Below are 27,977 nucleotides of genomic sequence, written 5' to 3' on the forward strand. Positions count from 1 at the left end.
AGAAAACAAAGTTATTTGCACAGATGCCAGATACTTCCAATAAGGGAGGGCAAGAAAGTCAGCTCTAACTGCTGCCATGACTAACCCACTGGGAAGGGAGGGAAGTACCTTTAAGAAAAAGTACTGTACGCTCACATTTCAGTGTAGCAAGGCCTCTTTTTTTTTTTCTTCTCCATTCACCAAATTGTCCCTGAAAGCAGAAGAGATATTTTGTTTATCATTTTCTATGCTGATATAAAGACAATCTGCTGTCACTGCCCAGGGGATTAGTGTCCAGAGATGGGATTATATTGTAGCCAAACAGGAATTGAATGAGGTGGATATGGGGCATCAAAAAGAGCAGTGACCCTTTTTCTGGGAGGCATCAGAGTTGTGAAACGGGCCTCGATGAGAGCTGTGCATGGAGACTGCAACCATGGTTTGGAAGGGAAGAACTGGAGAGTCAGGGCTGGTGGTGTAAGGTGTGTATGCAGGTGCTCCCCTCTTTGCTGTCGGCTCAAGGCCCCTGCCCAGTGGAAGCTCTTGTGCTCAGCCCCATCTTCGTAATACTGGAGGAGCAGAACTGGAGCAGGGAAGCCTTTCCCCATTCTGAATCCTGGCATTCCTTAGCATGCAAGCTGGGGAAACCTGCATCAGCATCCTTTTTTTGCCTTATATCCTTCCCAAGACCCCAGAAAAAAGAAAATGTGACACATGCATTTCGAATTCCCCACTCCTAGCAGAAGGTCCTAGCACTCACAAGTCCCTCACGGTGATTTATATGGGGGTGCTGGATGGCACCTGCTTGACAAGACCCCGTTGGAAGGGTGTGGGACCAGCATCCACAGCTCTGGTTCGCTCTGTCCAAAGGTGGCTCGGGTGATTAGAGTGATGGCCTCCTGACGTCAGATGAGATCTGTTAAAAGGTATTTATCTCAGGCTTGGGCCAAAGCTGTGGGAGAGATTAAAAGAGATTGAGGCCAAGATAATCCCCCTGCAGCATCCCACTAAAGTGGCTGCCAAAAGGCACGCCACCAAATCTTTTGCCGCCCCTGGCCCCTGCGCCCAGTTCTGTTTTCCCCATGCAGAGTTCAGCTTGCTGCCCAGAGAGGCTGTTTTCCCACGGGGAAAACGTTGTGGGTTTTCCTTTGGCAGAGCCACCATGAGTGACACTGTCCCCTCTTCTCATCTCGCCCAGGGCACAAGTGGCACACTGTCTCCAGGAAAAAGGCAATTCCTGTGGACCACGAGGTGCAGCAAGCCCTGCCCCAGTGGTTTATAATCCTAGATGGTTCTGGCTAATCTTTGCTTTATTAGTTTGCTGCTAATCTAAACAAAGGAAGTCAAACCTGCCCGTGATGATTTCTTCCCCTTCAGGAGCAGCGTGCTACTCTCTCTTTTCACCCCTCCCCATCCACCTGCTTTGCATTATGTCCCAATCCGATTTCCCCAAGTCTCTGGTGTCTGATTTAATTTGCCTGACGCTGCTCCTGGAATCAGCCCTCCCCCAGCCCCTCCCGTCCAGAGCCTTCCAGCTCCCCATGGGGAGATAAGTCCTGGGAGAGGCTGAGGAGCGGAGAGGGAGCCAGAGGCTCGCTGGCTGGACGGGCAGCGCTGACCGGGGACTGCAAGGGGACGAGGAGCTTCTGGCCAGCAGGGAGCTGTTCTCAGCGAGGGAGGCAGGCCGTGAGTCCCATCCCGGGGGGCTGAAACCCATCTCGTGCTGCAGAGCCCGGTAAGGATGCCACCTTGTAATCTGTGAGGTTGCTTTGGTGGATCTGGTACTTGGGACCCTAGGTTTCTTGGTCTGGTGCTGTGGCGGCTATTAGAGACTTTGTACGAGGACTGGTTCCACGTGCAGGCATCTGAAGATGAGGGAGGAAGAACATGGTGTAGAAGAAGCTGGGGCTAATGCTGAGGTATCTTTACAGCGACGGTAGGCTTCGCACTGGGATGGGGTCGCTCGTTCTCCCCTTGGCAGGTAAATTGCACCATCTTCCAGACTGGAAGAGGGGGTCAGCGCCTCCCCTGAGGGACCTGGCACTCGCCACCCACACGCAGTCCTGCGCGCCCGGTGGGCTCCTGCACGCACCTCTTTGCAGTCGGCTGCTTTTCTGGATGAAGAAGTAGCCCGCAGAAAGAGAGGAAGAGAGCATGGTAATTTTACCCTGGCCTTTGATCTCCATGATAGGAGAAGGGGATCATCTCTGCATCCGGCTCTGCAAGGAGCCTAGGGTCACCAGGGTGAGCATGCAAGGCCAGCCAGGGGATTACACAGAGACCCAGGGATGCTGTCTGCTAATATTCAGTCTTCCCTTCTGCACCTTTCCCTTTTCTATTTACAGCCCTCTCCCAGCATCCCACAGAGAGACCGTTCCCTCCCTAGTGTGGGGGAATCTACCCAGAGGCTAGAAAATTAGGGGGTTCAATTCCCCTTTCTTCCCACCCACTGCTTGCATCCCCCTTCCCAGGAGGAAGCGATGCAGGTGGCTCGGCAGGACGGTTCCCCAGCGTGCAGCACGGGCTCCTGCTCTAACTTTGTTCAAGGGACGTAGCTGCTGCCCTGCAAAGTCATGGTGAGGCAGAAAAAGGCAGGAGGAGGAAGAAGGTGGAGGAGTTTGGTCTGCTGTGAGCAGGCACCCAAAGGGCTCCGGATGGGTCTGGCTGCCCACAGAAGTGCTACAGCAGGTGCCTCCAGCAAGTTTGTCAGAAAAGGCAGGAGGGAGAAGAGCTCAGTGTCGTCATCGTGTTGGAGAGCAAAAGAAATGAAACTGCTCTTTCAAAGGTACCTAACAACTTGGTTTCCACTGCTGTCTGAAGGGCCATTACTTCCAGAAAGCACGCAGAGTGCACCATTTGGTAGTCTTTACCCATAAAAACAGTCTGGGCAGCTACCATGAGCTAAGCTGCAGGTCCACAGGCAACGTGCATCCCTAAAGTCCTGATTAGGGCAGCAACACGCCTTGGCCAGGCTCCAAACTCCATTCCACTTTCCGTGTTCCTGCTGGACTCCATTCCCCCATTTCCTGCCCTAAATTTACATGACAAGCTCCTCTCCTGCACACCTGCTGTGGTCCTCCTGGGAGGCAGCTGCACTCCGCTGGGGACTAGGTAGCTCTCTGAACAAATTTCATTGGGACGTGATGGGTGGAAACGACAGGTAAAGCTGGAGCTATTATTATCGTTTGTCTGTGGCTCCTTGTCCTTCTGAGGCTGAGAACAATTCCCAACTTCATTTAGATTGTTCCCTCAAAGGGATTTAAAGGTTCGGACGGAGTCCTGACCCCGAGCTGCACCTTCTCTATATTTAGCCTTTTTTATCCGTCCTTCACATCATGCCCCTGCCCTTTGATCTTCCTGCCAGCAACGAAAGCCCCTCGTCTGGTCGTGAAACTTTGCGGGGAAGGTACCTGTGAGCTGGCTCGCCCGTGCTAGTGCCAGGGTTGAGAAAAAATACACGATGGAAAGGAAAGAGACTGGTTTAAAAAAAAAAAAAAACACAAAAAAACAAAACAGGAAACATGCATGAGAGTCTAGGGATCCAGCAGGTGCTGGGGCACATGCATGCAGCCAGCTTCAGCTGGGGCAGGAACTGTAGGAGAACGGGAGGAAAGAGAACAAGGCTCCCATCTGTGTGCAGGTCTGGGCAAACAGAAACAGAAGTCCCCAAGAAGTCCAGAAGACTGGAAGGAGGGAGTGAGCAGGAAGAGGTGGCCCAGCAAGAAAAGGCATCCAACGCCGAGGGCTGCAGAGACATGGTGCTGGGGAGGTAGGATCAGTCCTGGGGAAAACAGATGGGAAGGTTTGCACCATAACGATAGAGCTGGTGTCCGCAGAGCGGCTGAAAGTCCAGCTTTGCCACTTGGTGTGCTGGAAGGCAGTGACCAGAGCTGGACACGGCGTCTGGAGTTCGTACACCGAAGCTGAGGAGCAAACACCACGTTATCTTGTGGAGCCTCCTACTGAAAGCTGCAAGGCCTTCTCCAGTATCCCCTCAGTCTGCCAGTTATCTGAGAGATGGAGTGAGGTGTCCAAACCCTTCCCAAAGAAGTGCATTCAGGTGGGTTTTGGGGGGCAGTGTTATTCATCCATGTCCAGCTTTGTCCCCTTCTGAGAGGAACCCCATCATCACCGTTGTGTCGAGACAAAAAGAAGGAAAAAACAGTGGAAAGGAGGCAGCTCAGGTGCTGATCTCTCCCTGTCCTTCAGCGTAGCTGAGGCTGGCAGCCCCAGGCCGTCTTTGTGGTACGTGCCTCCGGGCTCTGTCAGCGCAGCCCTGGGCCCCTCTCCTGCTCCCCCACCACACGCTGGAGCCAGCTGGCCACAGCCAGTGCGGGGTAGGGAGCAGGAAAGGGGCAGCAGTGCTGTAACTCCAGTCAGGCGTGCAGGCAGCAGGTACAGTCCTTCTCCGCAAGGTATAATCTGAAATAGCCTCTCCCTGGGACAAATGCATATTTTAGGGGGGCTGGGGGAGACAGCAAAGGGAGCAGCCTGACACAGAAGAAGCGAGGCCTTCAGGCAACAGGCCGGAGGGGATGGAGACAATGTGCCTCACAGGGAGTACAAGGAGAGAGTCTGCGGGTGCTGCTGGAGTCGTCTTGGCCCTAGGGCAAAGTGCCAGTTTTAATGATTAAAAACACCTGGAGCACATCTGGACACTCACGCCTACCCAGGAGAAAGAGTGAAATAATAAAGAGCACATTTGTCTACAAGAGTGAAGACTAGAATCACTGGTGAAGTTTTAAGTACACCTAACAGAAAAGAATGAGAGAACAAAACAGAAATGCTGTGTAATCACGTAGTCTTCCTGTATCTTGAATATGAATTACAGTCCTGGTTCGTTGCCTTCACTATGCAAGCACATCATTTGTGTTCTGTAAACAACTGAAAAGGGCTTAGAGAACAACAGAGGTGATGAGATGCAACAGCTCACATGGAAGGAATGACTAAGTGTGCTCTGCAGTCTGCAAAACAGATGTATGAAGAGGACTATGACAAAGATCTATAAAGTACTGTATGACACTGGGGTGAATAGAGACCAGTTACTTGCTAGTTCTTCCAACTTAAAAACTGAAAAATGCCAAGTGGGACTAGTGTCCGTTGGGAGTATCAGAACCAGGAACTTCAACACAGGGCATGCCACTAAGCTGTGGAAGTACTCACCGCTGTCAAAGTTTAGTATCACTGAGGATACTGAACTTTGGCAAGGGCACAAAAAGTTACTGGACAAAAGTGTAGAAGAAAAAATCCCCAACGACTTGCATACAGTAATGCTGCCTCTAGCTTTGGAAAACAGTGAAAATCTGGGGCTAGGAAAGTAGGAGAAATACCACTTTCTGTCTCTGTTATTCTTGGATCCTTCCCTAGGCATCCACTTTTTTTTTTTCCTTTTTAATTGTAAACTAGAAGGGAACACTGACAGAGGAGCTCAACAGACCCCAGATTTCCATGATGGATAAAAGAACTGGTGATCTCTGCCTGTTAATGCTTTACCTACAACAAAGGATAGGAAATTGGTCCCACAGTCACTGGGCTCCTCTCAAGTTTCCTCCTCCTGGAGCTGATATGGACAACTTGGACATGGACAGGTAGAGGATTCACGGCTTTGTAAGCCCTTACGTGGAGATGTCATAAATAAAGAAACAAGAGGGCAAGTGCAGCAGAACCTCAGCAAGAGGTTCTGGAGTTCTTCAGTTTCCCAGTGTTCATGTAAGCAGGACACAACAGAAAACGGGCCTTTGATCAGGTCCATATGACCTTCCCAAATGCAAAGGGCTTTGACCAGATACAGCACAACATCCCATCATTCGACCAAGAAATGGTTGCTCAGGCCTTGTACGTTTCCATAACTGAGCAGTCATATAAATGCCCTTTTCTACCTCACACCTTTCTCCTTTGATTTGTCTTCCCAGATTCAAGGTTGTCCCACGTGGAGGAGTCACCTCTAGCTCAGAAAGATGGGGGAAATGGAACAGATGAAGCAGGAGGCTGAGCAGCTGAAGAAGCAGATTGCGGTAATGCTGGCAACAGTCATGAAACTGCTGGCAGTGTCTATTCCTTATATCCAAGCCTCCAAGTTCCCCTCCTCAGCCTCAACTTGGAGCTGAGCTTTCTCCTTGTACATCCTTGGGGCCCTCTGCAGTTCTGCACAGACCTTTAAGTGCTAATGGAGATCTTCATAGTACAGGGGGAAGAAGGGGAGAGGAAGGGAGAGACAAGGAGACACTATAAGGGTGAGAAGGAAGTGGACACGGGCATCATGTCTGCAGGGGAGCAAAGGCCGTAATTCATCCCCAGGCCTCCTCTGTCTGGGAGACAGTGGGCGTTCTGCCAGGCTGGAGGATCCATGGAAAAATGTTGCACAGGGAACTGGGTGCTGAGCAGCTTTTGACTCACCTACCTATTGTTTGTTTGGTGCTGAGGAGCCCTGCTCACAGGCCAGGAGCCCCCTTTGCTGGGCACAGTTTAAACCCTGCAAAACCACAGTTCCTACCTCTTGCAGCCCACACTTTAAATGAGCCTTTGGGAGATGTTTCTGAACGTTACTTGCTGTTGCCTTTACCACACAGCTTTTTCCTGTTTCACGCTCTGTTGTCTCTTCTCCAGGATGCCCGGAAAGCTTGTGCAGACACAACACTTGCTCAGGTAAGGTTCGGGGCTGTTTGGCAGGCGAGTCTGCATGAGGGCAGCTAGCACCGCTCCAGGGGGGACTCTCTCCAACCAGGAGGGAATCAGGAGGCAGGGATGTGGGGAGCAGTACAGCCCCTGTCAGCCCAAGATTAATTCTTTCCCTCCCCCTACTCTCTCCTCAGATCGTGGCCGGTGTGGAGGTTGTTGGTCGCATTCAGATGCGGACCCGAAGGACCCTGCGTGGGCACCTGGCCAAGATCTATGCCATGCACTGGTCGACGGACTCCAAGTGAGAGATGCTGCTGATCTGCTGAGTGCCCAGCACCACCTGGGAAAGAAGGCTCTGGCAAGAAGAAATTTACTAACGTGATCTCGTTCCTCTCTCACAGACTCCTGGTCAGTGCCTCACAAGACGGGAAACTGATTGTGTGGGACACGTACACAACTAACAAGGTAGGTGTCGGGTGGATGCTGCGAACTGCAGTGGGTCCTCTCGGAACTAGTGCCCTCGCCCTGCTCTCCCAAATCCTCTGCTGCCAGAGTCCAGACACTGTTTCTTGTCCTCCCAGGTTCACGCCATCCCTTTGCGTTCTTCCTGGGTTATGACCTGTGCCTATGCCCCCTCGGGCAATTTTGTGGCCTGCGGGGGTCTTGACAACATGTGCTCCATCTACAACCTCAAGACTCGTGAAGGCAATGTCAAAGTGAGCAGAGAGCTCTCAGCCCATACAGGTGGGTGTGCTGCCTCCTGCAGCCTGGCTGCCCTCTGCTTCCAAACCTCACTCTTTTAGCCCCGTCCTGTTTCTCACACTTGCTTGCTCCCACTTTCCAGGTTACCTCTCCTGCTGCCGATTTCTCGATGACAACAACATTGTGACTAGCTCTGGAGATACCACGTGGTGAGTGTTATCTTGTGTATCTTATTGACATGAGAAATCACACTGAAAACTCACATGGATCCCCCAGCATACTGCATTTTGGGAAAACTCCACCTCAGAGTGAAGTGTGACCTTAGGAGCAGCTCCTCTGTGCAGCTCCTCTGGCTCCAAGAGCTCAGGACGCGATGCCGTTTCACTCTGCAGCACTCTCCTTCCCATGAGATATAAGGATGAATTTTTTTACCTGGAGACCACACAAAGCAAATTAGGAAGCCAGATTGCTTGTGCCTCCCTTGGCAGGTGCTTCTTTTCCCTATGGAGGTCAGATCACGATGCAGGTGTCTACTGGTGAAGCAAGGACCATGTCCCCAGCTCTCACAATGCACAGTGTTGTTTATCCCAGGACAGAAAGCATTTTAAATTTGCATGGATCCTATGTTACACGGTCCATTTCCCAGATCCTATCCCTTACAAAAGGGACCTGTGCAGAGCCAGTGCCTGAATCCTTTGGTTCCTGGTTCTCAGGTATCTCTGTGTTGTGACTGAGCAGTTCTGAGTCTTTACTCACCCGCACCCCAACCCAACACCCGCTTGGAAGAACCTCTTGAATGAGGGTGAGTTGGAACGTGGCATTTCCATCAGAGACCAAAGCTACAAGGGATTCATTTGCCTGCCTGTAGTGCGTGAGCCCAGTGACCGTGTCCCATGCATCCTACAAGTATGGCAGACTTTTTTTGGCTGTTTTTCTTTGGGTATCTCTTACCTTCTCCCAGCATCGCCTTCAATAGTTGCAGTTATGGGAATACTGTCACACCACACACACCCCCTCAGCCTTAGTCTAACTCTGCTTCGGTTAAGGTATGAACAGCAACAGCTGTGAACATATTTCCTTCTGTACATTTTCATCCATCTTCCCATGTGGTAGCCAGGTCCACGACTTCCCTCCTTTTGTTTGTGAGTCGGACAATTCTTCATCCCAGCTAATAGAGTTGTCCTGGCTCTGAGAAGTTCTCTCCTCTGCCACAGTGCGCTCTGGGACATCGAGACAGGGCAGCAGAAGACGGTGTTCCTGGGCCACACTGGAGACTGCATGAGCTTGGCGGTCTCCCCGGACTTCAAGCTGTTCATCTCTGGGGCCTGCGATGCTACTGCCAAACTGTGGGATGTGCGGGAGGGCACCTGCCGTCAGACCTTCTCAGGGCATGAGTCTGATATCAACGCCATCTGTGTATGTATGCCATCTGCATGGTGGGAGGGGAAACAAAGAAAACGGAGGGTGGGCCAGCATGAAATCGTGTCTCAGGTCAAAGCTGAAAGAGGCTGTCACAGCGGTGTGGGGAAGAAGGGTCTCAGAATGCAGCCTGAAGCAGAGGGGCTGAGTTCACTGGTGTTTGGGGGCTGGTTCTTCCCAGGCACCGGGGCACCAAAGCATCTGCCATTCTCCAAACCCTGCCCGAACACAGCTGGTACACCATCGTTTGTGGAGCACAGCACAAGTGCTGACGCAGCTTTGCTGGTAACAGCTGTTGGAAACCACAGCTCAGGCATGACCTAGGAGCCCTGACACAAGACACAAGTGAGGTAGCAGGAATACCCAATTTAGCTGAGGGTCTCAGTCAGCTTCAGCTTGTAGAGGTGGTAACTTACCATCACAGGGAGATCTTCTGAAGAGGAAGCCTTCATGTGAGACAGCAGAGAGACCTGGGGGCAAGCATCCCCAAGGATTCAAATCAGAGCACTAGAGAGAGGTGGCAGGACAAGAAGTGTATCAGTTTAATCTCTTTCTGCTCATTAAATGAGTCTGCCAGCTTCCTGCAATGTACAGCTTTTCTCACTTGCCCCCTATGGCTATCCTGCCACTTACATGTTCTTCTGCCACACCTGCTCCTGAAGACTTTTTTCCCCCTCTGGGGACTGCGGGCAGGACACACCAAGGAACTGTGTATGCGGAGGCTGGGCCATGAGGTTCAGACAGCCCAGTGAGCCGGAGGCTCTCATAGCCCTGAAACTTGCCAGAGCCCATCTGAGGGATAATGGGTGGGTGCCTGCCAAGCCCCAAACTAGCAGATGGAGTTAAAAAGACAATGATCCTTCCCCACGCACTGGGACATATTCTAATAGTTCTAGCCCCTTGACCATTGGCTCTCTTAATGTGGAAAGGGTCTACTCGCTCTCAGGAGAAGCATCAGCTTCCAGCTTCAGGAGACTGAACTTTTAAGATCCATTGTCTTGTCTTACTGACAAGCCAGTCTGGCTTTCTGGTGGTTAGCAGAGGGATGGAGATGTTGAGGAAATCTGTAAGACACAGAGGGATTAAAATACGGTGTGCTCTCCTCAGTTCTTCCCTAACGGTGAAGCCATCTGCACTGGCTCAGATGATGCCACCTGCCGCCTCTTCGACCTGCGGGCCGACCAGGAGCTCATAGTTTACTCTCACGAAAGCATCATCTGCGGAATCACGTCAGTCGCCTTCTCCCGCAGCGGGCGCCTCTTGCTTGCTGGATACGACGACTTCAACTGCAACATCTGGGACTCCCTGAAAGCAGAACGTGTGGGTGAGTGGCTCCTGGAGGCCCTTCTTTCATTCTCTGCAAGGTCTCCTAGCCCTTCCAAAGCAAGGAAAAGGCCTGAAAAGGCCCTCATTTTTCTAAAAGGGACACAGCCTATACTAATCAAAGATCTGCAGTACTTCCTTGTGCTTAAAGAACACACCGTAAGTACTACAAACTATCTTAAGAATTGTTGGCTTTAAGATTAAGCAGGTCAAGCCTTTAAAAAACATGGCTTCAGAAAGGAAATGAGTATCAATATTCCTGTTAGCTAAACTACTCTCAAGCACCATTATTTCACACTTTCTCCTAGCTTCTGCTGTTTGCCTGTTCCAGCTGCTCACAGTGCCACTTGGTGGCCAGGCACCAAGCTGAGCATGGACCTGAGCTTCTGTCCATCAGCTGTGGATAGATATTCTGTGATGCTCATGCAAAAGGATACACCCAGTTACCATTTTTCTTCCAGATGTGGCTCCTAGCCTCTGCAAATTTATACCACAGCCCACCTTTTGATCTGCAACTGCATCGCCATTTCTCAGTTTTGTAGGACTATTTGATAATAGCTCTAGGGTGAAGTACGTAGCAGCACTCTCTCTTGTGCTGAGGATTCAGCTAGCTGGACCAAGAACATTGCTCTTTGGTGAGATCCCAAAGTTGTACGCCATGCACAGATGTTCTTCTGCATGTTTGTTTATATTAGCCCTGTACAGATTGTTAGCCATGTTATGCAGGGACAGACAGCGTGATACACAGGGCAGTAGGTACACAGCCTGTGGTGAGCTCGGTCAAGCCCTTCACCTCTCCCAGCCCCATTTCTTCTGCTAATCTGTCTTCTTCCCCTCCTGTCAGGAATCCTGTCCGGCCACGACAACAGAGTGAGCTGCCTGGGGGTGACAGCGGATGGCATGGCTGTTGCCACTGGCTCCTGGGACAGCTTCCTCAAGATCTGGAACTGAGGATGACAGGAGAGAGGGAAAGAGCAGTGGAAGCGCAGCCCATGGCAGAGAGCATCACCAGCCGAGCACAACAGAAACGCCTACTTGTCACTCCCGCTTGTCTCTACACACAGGTCACTTGTAGGGGTCTCCTAGAGTGAAAGGAAGAGAGATCAGGGGGTGGGGAAACAGGAGCACACACACACTGGCTCTTCTCTCCACTTCTAAACAAGCCCAGCAGTTTCTAGCCTCTTGTAGGCTTGGAGGCTGCAAAACGCAACTATTCTTTACATCTCAGGACTTCACAATGCAGTTCAGATCCCGTGTCTTCCTTCAGAGACCTCTACCCACACTTGACACCCATCCCTCTGAGGACCCCTTATCCAACACCTCTGTCTTTGACTTAACTACACCTAGCTTCTCCATGTGGTTGTCATGTCCCTGCAGGCAGCCCCAGAGACACATGGGGTTGGAGATTTGTATCATGCAACCTCTACCAAAAAAGGTAGTAAAAATTGGGCTCATTTTCCAGTGGGAAAACTTAGCTCAAGTCCTATCTATGCATAAATGGGGGAAAGGGTAGCCCTCAGACCTGCCAGAACCAGGGAATGTTATTTACTCTTATTTATTGTTTGCTTCTTGCTGTTCCTTCTCTTTTTGGCTCATCCCTGTATTGTGTGGTGACCCTGTCTAACCAGTAGCCATCAGCCACTACTTGCAAGTCTGTTCTAGACCTTTGTAACCCAGGCAAATAAAGAAAGCTGACGTAAGCACCCCCGACTATGTTATTTCCAGGGTAGCAATGAGCTACTGCAAACAGAACTCTCCTCCTGTGAATACTGCCTACTGATCCTCTCCTGAGAGCATCTCATACACAGGCGTTCTTCTGCCTCTAAGTCCCTGGGGAAGGTGTTCACCTATGCTCTGGCTGAGAACAGTCAATTAGTCCTGATGCTTGCAAGCTGTATCTCCCCAGACCACTCTGTAGTACATGGACCATACCCTTCCCAGAAGTTTCAGCTCTACCATCGTTGTTATAGACAGGCAAAGCTGAGCATTAGAGCTAATGGAAGGCTGAACTATTAGTTCCTGAATCTTGGTCCGAGGATGACATGGTGCACCAGGAAAGGAGGGTGCTCCAACTGTTCTATCAAGACAGACAGAGTCACAGCAAGGGTTTATAAATTTATTTGTTACAGGCAAGAACTGTACAGTCAATACAGCCAACATACAGAGAGCCAAAGCTTGTACTGTACATAGCACATGCAAAGCTATGACAGAAGGCTCTTTCCCTTCCCCCTCCACCCCCAATACAGAGAGGTAAAAAGTGACAAGTCTTGAGTTCCAGTCTACTGCAGGATTCCTCATCCAGGAAGATTCTCAAAGCACAGAAGCAAATTACAGCAAGATCCTGGGAAAGGAAGTCTCTAGTTCTCCACGAAAGGACACTGTTGGTTCTCTTTGTTCAAGTCACTCCAAGGACAGTTCCCAGCTTTGAGGTTCCTGCTCAGATCTGCTGCCGCTGTTTCCTTCTCCCCAAGGTTCTCTCCCAACACATGCCTCTTAACCTAGAGAAGGGAGAAAGTAAACAATGTGAAACACAATGGAAGGTTAGTAAGTTCTCAGTAAAACACAATCCATTTTCAGGACATTCAGCTTAGTCTGACAATGCCAGTCACTCCAGTATTTGAGAGTGATGGACTTTTTACTAGAGCATAATAAGAAAATAAAGGATGCACTGAAAGGGGTAATATTGTGGTAAAGTAGAAGATACAAACATGAACAAGTTTCTGAAGGGATCTAGGGACAAGATTGCCCCACAGAAAAATACGTGAAAAGTCACCAAGTTCTATGGGCACAGGAGGCCACAGCTCCAGCCTAGAGCCATACGGACATTTAAGGAATTATTTCAGCCCATTCTCCCTCCCACAGTACGAGGCATTAGGCTTTACCTGGCGAGGGGCAGAAGCACTGGGGGAATTATCATCTTGTAGGACGCTGAAGGGAGATCGGCCATTTCCTCCAGATGTTACCATGATTTTGTTGCCAGCCTTACGTCTTGCATACTTGCTTCCTAGTGATAGAAGGAAACAAGTCAGCATGTCACAATAAAGCTGTTGGGTCCTGGATGTTAAGTGCCTCCTGACATATACAATCTAGTCTGCTTGCTTCCACAAAGAATGTTATCCAAGAAGTAAAAAGATCAGAACGAGATAAAGGCTGAGGGATCTCTGGAGGTCACCTGGAGGTGACATTAGGAGACATTTCTTCTCAGAATGTAATCCAGCATTGAAACAGGTGGCCCAGGGAAGTGGTAGTCACCATCTCTGGGGGTGTTCAAGGAAAGGCTGGACCTGGTACTGAGGGACGTGGTTTAGTGGGTGATATTGGTGCTCGGGGGATGGCTGGACCAGATGCTCTTGAAGGTCTTTTCCAACCTTAATGACTATCTGGTCCAACCCTCCTGCTCAAGCATTACCACCTAGAACAGGTTGCCCAGGACCATGTCCAGGCAGCTTTTGAAGATCTCAAAGGATGGAGACTCCACAATCTCACCAGGTAACCTGTTCCAGTGACAGAACCTCTTGTGTTTCAGTCTGTGCCCATTGCCTCTTATCCTTGCACTGAGCACCAGTGAAAAGAGCCTGGCTTCACCACCCTCTTTACACCCTCCCCTCACATATCAATTAAGATCCCTGAGCATTCCCTGCTCCGCACAGAAGAGCCCCAGCACTCTCAGACATTGCTCATATGAGATGCTCAGCAGTTTTCTGAAGCATGATCTACGTTAAAGAGACAGTCATAACACTTAGATGCGTTTCCCATCTTCTATCCCCAGCAAATCCACAAGGAGAATCTGCAAGGTCCCCTTGAGTAAGTCTCAAAAACTGCAAGCCTGCCTCAGACAGGGGAAGAACACTCTTGTACGTTTACTTTTAATTTTGACTGCAGACTAAGGATGTAACTTTTCAATTCCCGACAGAAGCCAGCGAGGTAAGAGAACAATTCCCAGAGGAGCCTCCGGCCTACCAGTTACAGAGCGGTAAGGACAGGCTGCTCGAGGAGGTTGGAGGCTGCTAAGCTGGAAGGAAGGGACAAAGGCCAAGCGTCTGCAAGGAAGCCAGCCCTGCGCGTGCTGCAGGAGATGCGCAGGGCCCTGACCCCCTCGCACCACCAGCCCCGCCCGCTCCCCCCCGCAGCCCGGGGGACACCGGCACCCCCCGCCCCGCACTTACCCGCGGCCGGAGCCGTCCCTGCGGGGCGTGGGGCCCGCGGGGTGGCCTCGCAGCACCCTCCGGGCGATGGGGGCCGCTCCGCCTCTCTCCCGGGAGCTGCTGCCGGCTCCTGGCGGGTCCGTGCGGCTGCCGGCGGCTCGGTCTGGACGCCGAAGGCCTCGCTGAGCTGCTTCACCAGGCGCTCCACGCTGTCTGCGCGGGGGGAGGCGGCGGTCAGAGCCCCGCCGGGGCGCCCCCGGTGCTGGGGGCGCTGCCCCGCGGCGCGCGGCCGCACTCACCGCTCAGCGCGTCCTTCATGGGCGTGCGCGAGATGCCGGGCGTCGGCGAGCGGGGGTCCGCGGCCGGGCCGGCCGCCTCCGCTGCGGGGCCGGGCTGGGGGCTGCCGCCGGCGGGGGGGGAGCTCAGCACCTGCGGGGGGAAGCAGCGGGCGCTGAGGCGGGGCCGGCAGCGCGGGGCGGCCCGGGGAGGAGGGGAGCGGGGCCGTACCTCGATGGGGGTGCGCAGGATGCCGGCGCTGGGGGAGCGCGGGTCGCGGACGTGCTCGGGGCGCCGGCCGCGGGGCGGCGGGGGGGTGGCGGGGGCGCTGCCGGAGGCGCCCATGGCGGCCCCGCGCTGCCGCCGCCCGCCGCCGCCGCCGCGATTCAAATCTCCCGCGCGCCGCCCGCCGCGCCGCCCCATTGGCCCGCGCTCCGCGCGAGGCCCCGCCCCCCGCCCGCCGGCCGCGCCCCCGCGCCCCGCCGGGATTGGCCGGAGCCGCGGCGGGCGCTCATTGGTTGGGGTGTGGCCGCGGGCGGGGCCGCAGTGAGCCGCTGTCATGGCGGAGCTGAGCGAGGCGCTGCTCTCGGTGCTGCCGTCCATCCGCGTGCCCAAGGCCGGCGACCGGGTCCACAAGGACGAGTGCGCCTTCTCCTTCGACACGCCGGTAAGCGCCCCCCGCGGCCGGCCCCCGCCGCTCGCCGGGCTCCCCTCCGCTCCGTCCCGCTCCCGGCCCACCCGGGCGGCGGGCGGGGTGCCGCCCGCGCGGGGCGCCACGGGACTTGTGGTCCCGCCGCGGGCGGGGCGCCGAGCGGGCGGGCGGCAAGCGGGGCGGCGCGGGACTACGACACCCAGCGTGCCCCGCGGCGAGCCCCTCCCGGCCGAGGCATGCCGGGAGCTGTAGTCCCCGGGCGGCGGCGGGCGTGGGCAGCCCGGCGGGTCCGGGCCCGGCCCCCGTCAGCGGGGAGCGGGCCGGGGTCGGGCCGGGCCGGGCCGGGGCCGCGCTCCCCCGGCGGGCTGGCGGCGTGCCGGGGCGCGGCGGGCGGGCGGCGAGCCGGTGCTGTGTCATTAAGATGGCAGTGGGCCCCGCGCCGGCCGTCCCCACCCCGCCGGCATCCCTGCCCCTCCCTCCGGCCGGGACCGGGGGCTCCGGGGCGTTACCGAGCGAATAACCAGCAGCGCTCCCGGGGGTGGCCGTCCCGACGTGCCTCGCCGCCTCCCCGCAGTTCCTCGGCTCTTCTGCCTTCCAGGAGTCGGATGGCGGCTTGTACATCTGCATGAACACCTTCCTGGGCTTCGGGAAGCAGTACGTGGAGAAGCACTACCAGAAAACGGGCCAGCGGGTCTACCTGCACCTCAAAAGAACACGTAAACCGGTAAAAAAAAAAAAAAAAACAAAATAAATAAAGTAAAAGTGGGGCAGCGGTACTGGAAAATAAAGTCAAACTTGTCTTGAAATTAAGACGTGGGATACGTCTCTGTCTTCGGTCAGATATAACTAACACGTATAATCATTATCTTTTCCTGGTGAGCTGGGATTCACTGGGTCTTCAGCCCTACTTCTGTTGAATTGTTGCGTGGATTGCCCGAGCAATTTCTGCCTGGCCTCTTTCCGTCTTCACAGTAGCTTAACGTCAGTCCTTAAGGCTTGCCACAGCATGCCCGGCCCCCTAACTCTATATCCCCGTTTCTTTTCGATGAAATAGAAGGAAGAAGATGCTAATTCCAGTGCTGGGGACCCCCCAAGGAAAAAACCGACTCGCTTGGCTATTGGTAAGAAAGCGCTTGTGTGCCGTGTATTTCTTGTCCTTTCAGACCAGTCCTTTGGAGCAGTCTGGCCTCGTAGCAAGCCTCTTTTCCCTTTCCCCTTCTAGGCTGCTCGAAGCTAGCATCCCCAACTGAATTCAAACTTAATGCCTTCTAGTACGTCTTAGGTGGGCAGCTACTGCAGAACAGTTGTTGAGATTTTGCCCTGTGTTCAAAAATGCATCGTGTTTTCTGTAGATAAATGTGTTTTGCCTTCTCTCGTAACTCTGTGTGCCTGACTCAGCTGGGGTGTGCACATCAGCCGCGTGGGGCTGTTGTTTAATACGCATGTATCCAGTGTGGGTCAGAAGTGAGTTTGAAAATAATGTGCAAGCTCGAAAAAAATAAGTTTGAAGTTTCTGATAGAAAAGGTATTTTTTAAACTTCTCAAAATTTGAACTAGTGTTATTTGTATAGAAAGGGAAGAAATTACTGGCAAATGCTGTATTAACGTTTTTGGCTAGATAGTTCTTTGAAATACAAGGTTGGTACTGGAGGAAACAGATGAGGACTTTAAATACTAAAAGCAAGTCCCTTTTTGGAAGGATGGTGCTGATGTTCCATTACTCTTTTGCACCAGCTGAAAAAGCTGTCGTGGGAATCAGCGAAGATGCTTCTTGTTTGGGGCAGTCTCGGCTGGTAATTTCTGAACCGTTACGGAGATCTATAAAGCAGACGACAGGAACGTTCTTAGCAGTAACAGGTTCCTGGCCTGGTGGAGACTGACCACTAGAGGGAAATCCAGAACCTGTACCACGTCAGTCTTGCTTCTTGCTCACTTTTTCCCTAGCCGTGCCTTGCGTAGCAGCAGCCTGGTGGACTTCAGCAGTCTGTTTCACTTTCTTTAGAGTTCAGGATTTGTGTGATATGCAGAAGGATTGTGTGTTGCTTTACTCTGTGAAGTGATGACAGGAGATCTCTCTGGGATGTGCTGAAGAGGCGCAGAAATGGATTATTTGCATGTGTTGTTGTGTTATGCCGGTGATTTTTCAGGTATTCCTAAAGTCATTCAGGCTTGCAGCATCTGCATCCAAGCGTGGCAGTTTGTGCATAGTCTAAACATTATAGATAGGGAGAGTTGCAAGAGAAATTGTTTTTTGATTTTTTTTATATCGTTTTGCAAGAGTTTTTTGTTGTTGTTTTGTTTTTTGTTTTTGTTTTGTTTTATTGTGAGTACCTGCGTAAATCAGAGACTGCCCTCCATTGCGAATGTAACTTTTTGGTGACTCTTGACAACTGGCAAATAAGCTGTTGTGTATGGAACCTCCATTTTTGTTGCAATCTCTGGAAAGCACGGCTAGGTGGGCAAGAGAAAATACCAGCACTGTGCCTTTCCTAAGACTTTTTCTGTAATTCTGCGTGTTCTGCTCCCAAGAGAACTCCTGGTTCTCCTTGTCTGAGGTCAGGGCGTTGAACTGTCCTTTCTGGAAGAGACAAGAAGCAGAGCCAGGCTCCTTAAGGATGCTGATAGGCTAGACCTTCACGCGGGGTTAGAAGGTGATCTCTTTGTGCGTGTCTCCATTCATTATTTCGGGTGTACTGTGAAGGATGAACAGGTCTTTTTTTTCTGGTTGTAGGCAGGGTCTGGAGTTTCCTTCTAAGCGTCTGTAAAAACAGCTGGTAAAAGCAAGCCCATTGTCACGAGGCTTCTATTTGCTTCTGTAAAATCCACACCTATGGCAGCAATTTTAGGATCCAGACACGGAAGACAGGTTGTGGATCACTGATCTAGCGTTTTGCCTTAGTCATGGTGCCTTACTTCACGTAAGCCATGGGCAAAGGAGCCTTGCAAGCTATTTGGTTCTACCCGTTACCCCAACGTTTTTTCTTCCTGTAGGTGTAGAAGGTGGATTTGACATCACAGAGGAAAAGTTTGAATATGATGAAGATGTAAAAATAGTTATTTTACCAGAGCATTTGGATATTCCCCGTGATGGGCTGGAGGGACTCCCTGACATGGTCAGAGACAGGGTACGTTTGGGTGAAGGGCTGTGTTTTCTGTCGGTGGGGAGGAAACGCACCACTACGGTGAAAGAACTGCTGCCCTGTAAAAGTGATCCTGCGGAGCTGCTGTGAAGTCTCGGTCTGGAGTAAGCAGGATTACTCAACGCTTTTATAAAGCACTTAAGCAGTGCTTTATAGTGCAGAGTCCTGGTCTATGGCGAGGCTCCTGAACACTGCCTTTCTGCAACTGACATGTAGGTCTGAGCCTAAACGTAGAGTTCTGTGGCACTGGAAGCTTCTTTTTTTGCGCCCTTCACTTTTTTTTCCCCCCACTGTTCTAATTCTAGATTGCCAGTGCGGTGGAGGCCATCCTGACAGCAGATTCAGCCTCACGGAAGCAGGAGGTGCAGGCTTGGGATGGGGAGGTTCGACGTATTTCCAAACACGCTTTTTCCCTGCACCAGCTTCAGAATGATGTCCGCATCCCACCATGGTGAGCGTAGTACTGAAAGCAGCTGTACTGCTCTGTACCCCAGATCCACCCTGATCACCACCTTCTCCTGTCCTGGAACTGCAGCAGAAGATGGGATTTCTTTTGTGAGGCCTTGCCCTGTGTCTGAATGTGCCTCGTCATAGTAAATTCAGGGGAAGGGGCAAACTAAGGTATTTCAGGACATTCGGTGTTCTGAAGTAAAAGAGAAATGAGATCACAGAAACCTGTGCTTATGCTCTGGTATAAGTGGGTAGTAGCGGAGAGGGCTTGGGAGGTAGAACCCAAAGGTTTTCACCCTAACAGCTCTTTTCCTCCGTTTCTTGTCAACAGTGGCTGGAAGTGCAGCAAGTGTGACATGAGGGAGAACCTGTGGCTGAACATGACCGATGGAGCCATCCTTTGTGGTCGGCGCTATTTCGATGGCAGTGGTGGCAACAATCACGCGGTCGAACATTACCGGGAAACTGGCTACCCACTGGCTGTGAAACTGGGAACAATTACTCCTGATGGGGCTGGTGAGAAGGGGGATCCAGTGAGGGTTATAGATGCCAGGCGCCACTCAGGCTGACTGTGGGCTCTGACAAGGCAAGTAAGGGAGGATTTCCAGGTACCAGGCTGGTGTTGCCTGTGTTATGACCGGGAAAGTTCAACTTTCCCACTCTGACCTGCTTCTTGTGGCAGGCAAAGAACCAGCAGATAAAACCTTGCCTTCCTCTTTCCCTCCCTTGTACTCTGAAGGATTTTAGAACAGTTTTCAGATTGCTTGGTGGGGTGGGATTTGCCTAAATTTATCAAAGGATTTTGTGTTGAAAACCTGAGTAGAGAGTAGCATAGTAACCCACTTTCCTTACTTCAGGCGTACGTGTAACTCTATATCTTGATCAATGAGAAAGTTGTTTGTCTTGTCACGTGTTTTGGAGGAATTTCAGTATTCACTCTGTTGGCTACTCTCCTGAAAAAAAAGAGAGAGGAAAATCCAACTGCTCACTCTGTCAAAACTCCCAGTTCTCTTCATCCAGAGTGAATTTTAGATCGCAGGCCGTAAGTCTTTCCTTTTCCTTTGTGTTCCTGCATAGACGTCTACTCCTACGATGAGGATGACATGGTGTTGGATCCCAACCTGGCAGAACACCTTGCTCACTTTGGGATTGACATGCTCAAGATGCAGAAGGTGAGGGGGAGTTCCTGTGTAGGCCCAGAGGGGGAGAGAAGCAAGTCTAAGATTTCATAGCTGGATCCCAGCTTTCTGTAGCCATGCAGAACCATTCCTGATGAGGAAACTCTTTTTTTATCAGGTAGAGAGTTGACTGGTCTGCCTCTGTTCTTCCACTGCCTTTTTTGCCTTTCTTCCATGTCTCTGAGGTTTATTTCCTTGTGGTTCTGTGTCAGTACTCTAGGCAGGAAGGTGCCCAGGCTTCTAGCTTTGCTCCCTATATTTAGTGTTGGTGTGTGATTTCCATGCCCCTTTTTAGAGGATAGTTCAAATTTCTCTCATGTTTCTTAGCATTCCTCCTTCTGTCCCAGATATTCAAATATTTTAAAAGAATTAATTTATATTCCTCCTCTTCTAATTTAATCAAACAGGATTAATTCAACCCTTTATGTTTCTCTACTGTATTGCCCTTTTCATACCTCAGATGTTCACTTGAGTCTTCACTGAGATTTTTTTCCTGTTCTTCCCCTCCACAGACAGACAAGACAATGACAGAACTGGAAATAGACATGAATCAACGCATTGGGGAGTGGGAGCTCATCCAGGAGTCTGGTGTGCAGCTCAAGCCCCTCTTTGGGCCTGGGTACACTGGTATCCGTAACCTGGGCAACAGTTGCTACCTCAATTCTGTGATGCAGGTGCTGTTCAGTATCCCAGACTTCCAGAGAAAGTAAGTGAGCTTAATCTCTTCTCATTTCCACTGGCCTGGGATCCCCTGGGATCAGTACAAAAGTCTCCTAGAGCTGTGAGCTTCTGTTGCAGGAGTCAGACTCAGAACTGTGTCTTTACTAGATGAGTCCGTGCGTCCTTCAGATTGCTCTGTTTTGTTTTGCAGGTATGTGGACAAGCTGGAGAAGATATTCCAAAGCGCACCGTCGGACCCCACGCAGGACTTCAGCACACAAGTGTACGTAGACTTTTGGTGGGAGAAGGAAGGCCGAGGCTGCCTGGGTGCGTCTCCTCTGCTTTGCTGCAGGTTTCTCCCTCAAGCCTTGCCTCTTTGTTTCCACGTCCATCCCCAGACACGCTGATCCTCAGCGATCAATAAGGATCTATGCCAAGAAAGTTCTGCTGATAGCCCTAGATGGGGAGAGCAGGGTTTACCTCAGTGCTCATGAGAGGCTCTTAAATGTAGTATGTGGAAAATGCAGTACCATCTGTTACCACGGGGGGATTTCTGGTAGGCATATTCAATCTGCGTAACAGCAAAAAAATTGCTTGCTTTCTGCAATGGAGGGACAAGAGCAAAGAAATACATAGATTTAGAAAAATTCTCCCTCAGTGGATAACTTACATACGCTTAAGGAGGCTTCCTGCAAGAGATCTTGTGCAGGCAATAGTAGGAGAATGCACAGAAGAAGGAACACAGCATTTCAGAGGGTGTTTCATTTTAAATACATGGATTCTCTCCTACATCTGCTCTAAAACAGCAAAGCAGTATGTGGAGGTTTGGGATGGAGGAATGGAAGGTGGCATTTGTGGAAGAGAGTCCAGAGGTAAGGGAAGATCCTAAATTTGGACAGTCTGGGGTGAGGTGTTCGGTTAGGAGGGAATTGAGAAAGAGCCAGAAAGATTTTTTTCCTGGGCAAAGGGATGAATTGGTAGGGTTTGGTTCCAGACAAGTGGCAGCCGTGATGGGGAAGAATTGGAGTGAGGTGGAATAAGAGGAGGGTCTGGGCGTAGGAGGAAATCAATTGAACGTTACTGTTGTCCGCTAAGTGCCTCATGCAGTTATTCTTAACCTTTCCCTCGGGAAAATGTGATCAGTCTGCTCACAGCAATGCTATTTCTGGCTCAGGCAATTTCAGTGTGCCCTGTTGTCTCCTGTGCAGCCTGTAAGATACACTGCTACTTTACCCATTGCAGGCTGCAGAATCGTGTGGCTGTTACACGGCTGCTGTAGGGCTCAGCACTGGCAGCCCTTCTGTGGGGAAAAGGAAGCTGTTCCTTTATCCCCATGGTGCAAACAATAGCTGAGTTTCATGCCCAGAAGTCCTACTAACTTTCCAGTGGGTGATGTCTCATGGAACCAGAGAGAGCAGACCAAGACAAGACAATCTTGGCCGGTGCAGCCGGGAAAGCTGATTTCTGTGACATGGACAGTCACGTCGGTGTTAAAGCTGGATGGGTTGTTGTGGCTCCTGGAGTGTGAGGGATCGAAGAATGCAGGTTGGTGCTAACAGTGACTTCATCATTCCAGAGCCAAACTGGGTCACGGGCTGCTGTCTGGGGAGTATTCAAAGCCGGTTTCTGCAGAAGGGGAACAGCAGCCTGACCAGAAGGTGAGACCTGGGTGCGGTACCCGCACGATGTGTGTGACGGGGAGGAGGGAGAACCATTTCTGAAGACATATCGTGGGGCTTGTGCCAGGGCCCTGTCACTTGAAGAGCATGGCTAAGAGTAGAGTGTTGCATGCCACGACATGTGCTTGGCAAATTATGACCGCCTTCCTCTTCCACCTTGTTCTTTGCAGGGTGTGCAAAATGGCATTGCTCCACGCATGTTTAAGTCCCTCATCGGAAAGGGACACCCAGAGTTTTCCACTAACCGACAGCAGGACGCCCAGGAGTTCTTTCTGCACTTCATCAACATGGTGGAGGTAACGGTCGAGTTTGTATCTCTAGTTTTGGAAAAGCCTGGCTTTGTCTTCCTGCTGGAAGAGGGGGGTGAGATATGGAGGCGAGAAGGTGGCATTTGGAGCAGAGAGAGGGAGAGGACACAGGGAAAAGGAGGCAGGTAGCACCTGTGGGAGAAGGAGATGTTTAGCCAGATTTTCTGGGCTGATTCCCAAGAAATTCCTCCAAGCAATGGCATAGCTGGAGATGCAAATTGTTGTGTTTAGGAGCCAGAATGGTATTTGTTCCTGGGGTACAGAAAATGGCTTTAGTTTGCTGTCTTTTCCAGTGGACTGGATAAAGAAATGAATGCTCTTTAGCTGTGTCCTGCATGGAACTGCTGCTGCTGTAGATAATTATTCCTACCATTCCAATGTTACATCTACCCTTCTGACCTCTCCCTTGTTCAGAGGAACTGCCGCAGCTCGGAGAACCCCAATGAGGTCTTTCGTTTTCTGGTGGAGGAAAAGCTGAAGTGCCTGGCCACAGAAAAGGTGAAATATACGCAGCGTGTGGACTATATCATGCAGCTACCTGTGCCCATGGATGCTGCACTCAACAAAGGTCAGTAATGTGCTGAGGCCAGAATAGTAGCAAACATTATGGTCGGATATCGTACATTTCTTACAGAACTCCTTAAATGGGAAAGGGACTTCCTCAAGGTATTGCTTTGCCACTTCTGAAGCCAGATCCTTCACCTGCTTTTGTGGGATTGGGCTGATTTCTGCAGAGGTGGTATGACACAGTGACGGCCCTTCAGAGCCTTTCCCTCCTACACTTCAGGGTGGCCTATGATTTAACAGCAAAGTTGCAGAGCAGTGCTCACTAGGAGATGTTGCCAACTTTGTGCTGCGTTCTTTAGGACGTGTATTTGTAGGCCTATTCTGCCTCTGGGTGTAGCTTATACCAGTTATTTTGTTAGTACCTAGAGGTGGTCCTTGATTCCTGTGCCTTATTCTCTAGATGAACTACTGGAATACGAGGAGAAGAAGCGGCAGGCAGAGGAGGAGAAGCAGCCACTGCCTGAGCTGGTGCGAGCCAAGGTGCCTTTCAGCTCCTGCCTAGAGGCCTATGGAGCTCCAGAACAGGTGGATGATTTCTGGAGCACAGCCTTGCAGGCCAAGTCTGTGGCTCTCAAGTGAGTGTGCGTGTATGTGTGTGTATAACTAGCTAGGCTATGGCAAACAGGCTACGTCTTTGGGAACTTCTTTGCATTATTTGAGGAAGGAGCATTACCCAGGGTTTGCGGTCTTCCAAGTCCTGTATCCGTAGAACACTGAAACAGAAGCGAACCAGTTCAGCAGTGCTGGAGTGTTTGCCCTGGAAGGATTACAGTGGGCACAACAGCAGCGCTAGTGAAATGCTTACCAGCAGATTTCAGTTGCTGACGGGCTACGAAAACAGATTGATATTCCAGAAAATTGGCAGCTTTTATTCTTAGTTCAGAATTTAGCTTTAAAATCAGTACAGGGTGTGGCAGCACCAGCCCTCCGTGGTCTCCAAACTCTCTCTAAGGGAAGTTTTTAGCTGGTAAAGTTTGAGCAAAACACTGGGTATAGCGGACACCTGAGTTATTTTAAAGGATGCTAACTTCAATGCTAATAGCAGGGCTTAAAATACAGCTTTAATTTGCCTTGCTGTCAGCAGCACGTGCAGTAGTGCAGAAGTCTAACTTTACAGACTTAAGCAGCTTCCTTCTGTGATGCTACTGACTGTTCTTCCGCAATGAAAGAGTAGTCCTGAAAGAATCCAGTAAATCCATAGAATGGAATGTGTTTTTATAACAAATATACTACTATTAAGCAATAGCTACTAAAAATGAACAGTCAGTAAAACGGTCACTTTGAAAAATAACATTGTTTTGCTTTTAAACAGTGAATTGTGTTCACACGCTTTGTAAGAATTACATTCTTATGGATACCATTGCTTAAGTTAATTTTACAATGTTACGATTATTCCCTGATAATAAGTATCTGTTTCTCTTATGTTTGTTTCTCCCTTCACAAACGTTCTCCTCTGTTTCAGAGATGCCAAACACCCTTTCCCTCAAATTGTCTAACTAAATAACATTCGATCAAATTCAGTCGTTGTTAGCTTAAAATTTGCTGCTTCCACTTCATATCTGAAGAAGCGCTCTTGCACTTGAAAGCTTGTCACTTCTTGCAGCTTTACCTGTCGGTCTAATAAAAGATGTTATTTCCACTGCGTTCCTTAAGGATTAGACTTTAATTATTTTAATTAATATTAAAATCTGAGGAAGCTTGTAAAATGCAGGGTTGAGAGATAGAGAACATACTATTTTTTCCTTATTCCCCAAGATTTTGGAAATGCTTCGTTCCATCTCATTTGGTCAGAGCATCTGCTTTAGAAGTTGCTTTGTGTTTGAGGAGCTATAAGCACATCATAGGAGAGCTGCACAGTTCTGTTTCTCTCTGCCTTCGGACAGGCCTCCACCCCACTCACTGATTTCTTGAACCAACTAGATGTCCTCAGTCAGTGCTGACAAAGTGTAAAAACTAGCTGTGATGTTAATCTCTTTCAGAACAACACGGTTCGCCTCTTTCCCAGATTATTTGGTGATCCAGATCAAGAAATTCACTTTTGGTCTGGATTGGGTGCCCAAAAAGCTTGGTAAGAAGGACAAGAAGTACAGAACACATAAGGTATTGGGTGTCACATATGGGTATTGTTGTTGGTACTGCAAAAAGGAAAGTAACTGTCCCAAAAGGAGGTTCAGACTAGCATGTTGTATCCCCAGCAGGGTAGACTTACCCTTCTAGATCTCCCAATGGAGTCTTTTGTTTCTGGCCTTATAGGCAGGCTGAGCAGCACTGTGTCTTGCAGATGTCTCCATTGAAATGCCAGAGGAGCTGGATATCTCTGCACTGCAGGGAACAGGGCTGCAAGATGGAGAGGAAGAAATGCCAGACATCGCGCCCCCACTGGTGACACCAGACGAGCCCAAAGGTAGCCTGGGGTTCTATGGCAACGAGGACGACGACTCCTTCTGCTCCCCTCACTTCTCCTCTCCGACATGTTAGTGATTCTCCTCCTCTTTTCCTGATGCCTGACTCGTTTCCTTGCTCTCCTTGTCTTGTCTCCAATCCTAGCGGTTTCTACTTGCTCAGACTTTCCCTGTCCCTCTGTCAGCGAATGCCGGCTGCCTCCCTTGCATGCCTCTTATGCAAGGGAGTGTGTTGATTCCTGTACTGTGGAAGATTGGGATGTGGCATGTCTAGTGCATTAGAGGGGGCAGAGCTGAGGTTTAATTGGCAGAGGTATTCTGTTTTCACAAAACACAGCACAGGGTAGGGCTTGAAGGCTAGGGAAGAGCCTGTGCTGCTGAGTTCATGCGATGAATCCCCTTGTTCCCTGGAGTACCTGCAAGTGAGCCTGCACTTTTGAAGAAGAAAGTTTGCAAAGGATGAGGAGAGCAGAGCCAGAACTCGTGTGAAACAAAGCCAGGAAATGATGGCTTGGAGAACTGTATGGGGCTGCACAAAATGAAGCAGGCAGGACTTGGGTGGGAGTGGGTGGCTCTAATCTCTGTCTTCCCACAGCCCCCATGCTGGATGAGTCAGTGATCATACAGCTAGTGGAGATGGGTTTTCCCATGGACGCCTGCCGCAAAGCCGTGTATTACACGGGGAACAGTGGGGTCGAGGCTGCCATGAACTGGGTCATGTCACACATGGACGATCCAGGTATGAGACCTTGTGGCCACGTCAAAGCCTATGGCATCTGGGTCGTTGTACTTCCTGACCCACTTCAGCAGTGGAAATCTCAAGTAATTTGAACCTCAGACTGCCTCCCTTTTGGAGGGATCTAACCGCTCTGAGCTGTGTTCTGTTTTCTGCTGCAGACTTTGCCAACCCATTAGTTCTCCCGGGTTCCAGTGGACCAGGGTCAACTATTGCTTGTCCAGACCCTCCTTCAGAAGACAGTGTGGCCACCATTGTCTCAATGGGCTTCTCCCGGGACCAGGCTATGAAAGCGCTTAGAGCAACGGTGAGAGTCACGGGTGACATCAGAGTGAAATGATGCTCTCAGGAACAGGCATCTGCAAGCTCACAGTCTTTGCCTTTGCCTTCCAGAACAACAGCCTGGAGCGTGCTGTGGATTGGATCTTTAGTCACATTGATGACCTCGATGCGGAAGCTGCTATGGATATCTCAGAGGGACGCTCAGCAGCAGACTCCATCTCTGAATCTGTCCCTGTTGGTCCTAAAGTGCGCGATGGGCCTGGAAGTGAGTTCCAAGCAGTAGGAATGTCAATTTTGGGATGCAAACTCAGCATGGCCTTATCCTCCCTAATTAATGCAGTAAATCCATAGGTTTTAGCAGCAGCCGCTCCCATAGACTGGGCTGGTTACTTAGGTGGTGGGAGCTGAACAGAACAGAAGGATGGCAAATGTAGGGCTGAAAGCCTTTAGGCCAGGCATTACCTAGAAGCTGGGAAGAAAGAGGCAAAGGAAGAGCCATCAAGTGAAAGATGGTGCTTCTTTCTCCCCATCTTATCTAGAGGCCTTTCTGATCCTCAGGCTTCTGTTTTAAAAGCAAGTTCCAGTCCATTTGCAGAATCGATCCCAGTGTTGCATGGCAGCTGGACACCACAGGGAGGTGGAATCCTCACCATTACCCGTCCAACATACCTGAGCCAAATAAACACTTCAAAGCGAGAAGGCTGAATGGAAGTTGCCATCTCCTATTTCCCTCCATGTTTGGCCTTGAGACCAAACTCTCACAGTCACACTTGGCAGTGTCCCATTTTTAAGACCCACGAGAGCTTCCTTCAGGTCTCACACATCAGGACTTCTCTAGAGAGAGGGTTTTTGAGGGTGTGAAGCCTTTCCTCTTTCTCTGATAACTCCTCTTTTCCCTCTTCCTGTCAAGAATATCAGCTGTTTGCCTTCATCAGCCACATGGGCACTTCGACTATGTGCGGCCACTACGTTTGTCACATCAAGAAAGATGGCAGGTAAGAGGGATTTTGACAGCATAAGGGGACTTTGTGGTAAAACTTTATTTCAATCATTGTCCTTCGCTGTTTCTTCCGAAGGCTTGGGGGGAAGCGAGCAGGGACTCGCATGGCATCTTTGCCACGCAACAGCATCCCTGAGCTCCCCCCTTCTGCCTGTTGCAGGTGGGTGATCTACAACGACCAGAAAGTCTGTGCTTCTGAGAAGCCCCCCAAGGATCTGGGCTACATCTACTTCTACCAGCGGATTCCCAGCTAGAACATCCTCTCGCTGCGTGCGGAGGGGGGAAAGCGGGCTGAAGGCAGAGGGGGGCAGCGGTGGGGGCGGTGAGGATAAGAGCAGGGTCCATCTCCTCTTACCCCACTCTTCCCTTCATGCTCACCCCATGGAGACAAAGGCGGAAACGAGTTCCCTGACTGGGGGCCGGAGCCCCCGGGGACGTGAGTGAAGGGGGTTGGGAGGGAG

The 27,977-nt window shown here is 50.9% G+C and overlaps 4 protein-coding genes across 5 annotated transcripts in view; 2 read left to right on the forward strand and 2 right to left on the reverse strand.

Annotated features, from left to right (window-relative positions):
• Nucleotides 1–27,977, reverse strand: part of PHB2 (prohibitin 2) — a gene marked incomplete at its 3' end in the record, with an annotated part of 171,503 nt that overhangs the window by 61,955 nt on the left and 81,571 nt on the right. The gene's annotated exons all lie outside the window — the stretch shown is intronic.
• GNB3 (G protein subunit beta 3) lies at nucleotides 48–11,697 on the forward strand. Its single transcript, XM_083798582.1, has 10 exons — nucleotides 48–1,714; nucleotides 5,892–5,993; nucleotides 6,586–6,624; nucleotides 6,792–6,898; nucleotides 6,999–7,062; nucleotides 7,179–7,341; nucleotides 7,442–7,508; nucleotides 8,514–8,715; nucleotides 9,826–10,042; nucleotides 10,886–11,697. The coding sequence occupies exons 2-10, from the start codon at nucleotides 5,937–5,939 to the stop codon at nucleotides 10,990–10,992; spliced, it is 1,023 nt and encodes a 340-aa protein (XP_083654708.1). The 5' UTR covers nucleotides 48–1,714; nucleotides 5,892–5,936; the 3' UTR covers nucleotides 10,993–11,697.
• Nucleotides 12,144–14,848, reverse strand: CDCA3 (cell division cycle associated 3). Its single transcript, XM_083798621.1, has 5 exons — nucleotides 14,694–14,848; nucleotides 14,486–14,615; nucleotides 14,208–14,399; nucleotides 12,924–13,045; nucleotides 12,144–12,539 (listed from the first exon to the last, which is right to left on the reverse strand). The coding sequence occupies exons 1-5, from the start codon at nucleotides 14,805–14,807 to the stop codon at nucleotides 12,399–12,401; spliced, it is 699 nt and encodes a 232-aa protein (XP_083654747.1). The 5' UTR covers nucleotides 14,808–14,848; the 3' UTR covers nucleotides 12,144–12,398.
• Nucleotides 14,975–27,922, forward strand: USP5 (ubiquitin specific peptidase 5). Of its 2 annotated transcripts, none has more exons than XM_083798438.1 (20): nucleotides 14,975–15,129; nucleotides 15,713–15,838; nucleotides 16,169–16,235; nucleotides 18,106–18,239; nucleotides 18,560–18,705; nucleotides 19,036–19,220; nucleotides 19,782–19,876; nucleotides 20,395–20,588; nucleotides 20,754–20,825; nucleotides 22,119–22,200; nucleotides 22,392–22,517; nucleotides 22,944–23,097; nucleotides 23,497–23,671; nucleotides 25,076–25,164; nucleotides 25,378–25,569; nucleotides 26,094–26,237; nucleotides 26,396–26,541; nucleotides 26,628–26,781; nucleotides 27,427–27,511; nucleotides 27,677–27,922. In XM_083798438.1, the coding sequence occupies exons 1-20, from the start codon at nucleotides 15,022–15,024 to the stop codon at nucleotides 27,768–27,770; spliced, it is 2,568 nt and encodes an 855-aa protein (XP_083654564.1). In that variant the 5' UTR covers nucleotides 14,975–15,021; the 3' UTR covers nucleotides 27,771–27,922. The 2 variants fall into 2 exon arrangements, with proteins under 2 accessions (XP_083654564.1, XP_083654565.1); XM_083798439.1 differs by having other exon boundaries at nucleotides 14,976–15,129; nucleotides 25,378–25,500.

The sequence above is a fragment of the Anser anser genome (genome assembly GCF_964211835.1).
Source record: "Anser anser genome assembly, chromosome: 1".
Taxonomy (NCBI): domain Eukaryota; kingdom Metazoa; phylum Chordata; class Aves; order Anseriformes; family Anatidae; genus Anser; species Anser anser.

Excerpts from the sequence above, each read along its gene's own strand:
- CDCA3 (XM_083798621.1), bottom strand. The coding sequence starts at position 14,807 with ATGGGCGCCTCCGGCAGCGCCCCCGCCACCCCCCCGCCGCCCCGCGGC. Across the intron at positions 14,616-14,693 it reads TCCTGCGCACCCCCATCGAG|GTGCTGAGCTCCCCCCCCGC; the intron begins GTACGGCCCCGC and ends TTCCCCCCGCAG. Across the intron at positions 14,400-14,485 it reads CATGAAGGACGCGCTGAGCG|ACAGCGTGGAGCGCCTGGTG; the intron begins GTGAGTGCGGCC and ends CCCCCCGCGCAG.
- USP5 (XM_083798438.1), top strand. The coding sequence starts at position 15,022 with ATGGCGGAGCTGAGCGAGGCGCTGCTCTCGGTGCTGCCGTCCATCCGC. Across the intron at positions 15,130-15,712 it reads CCTTCTCCTTCGACACGCCG|GAGTCGGATGGCGGCTTGTA; the intron begins GTAAGCGCCCCC and ends TCTGCCTTCCAG. Across the intron at positions 20,589-20,753 it reads ATCCCAGACTTCCAGAGAAA|GTATGTGGACAAGCTGGAGA; the intron begins GTAAGTGAGCTT and ends TTTGTTTTGCAG.
- GNB3 (XM_083798582.1), top strand. The coding sequence starts at position 5,937 with ATGGGGGAAATGGAACAGATGAAGCAGGAGGCTGAGCAGCTGAAGAAG. Across the intron at positions 5,994-6,585 it reads AGCTGAAGAAGCAGATTGCG|GATGCCCGGAAAGCTTGTGC; the intron begins GTAATGCTGGCA and ends TCTCTTCTCCAG. Across the intron at positions 10,043-10,885 it reads CCTGAAAGCAGAACGTGTGG|GAATCCTGTCCGGCCACGAC; the intron begins GTGAGTGGCTCC and ends CCCTCCTGTCAG.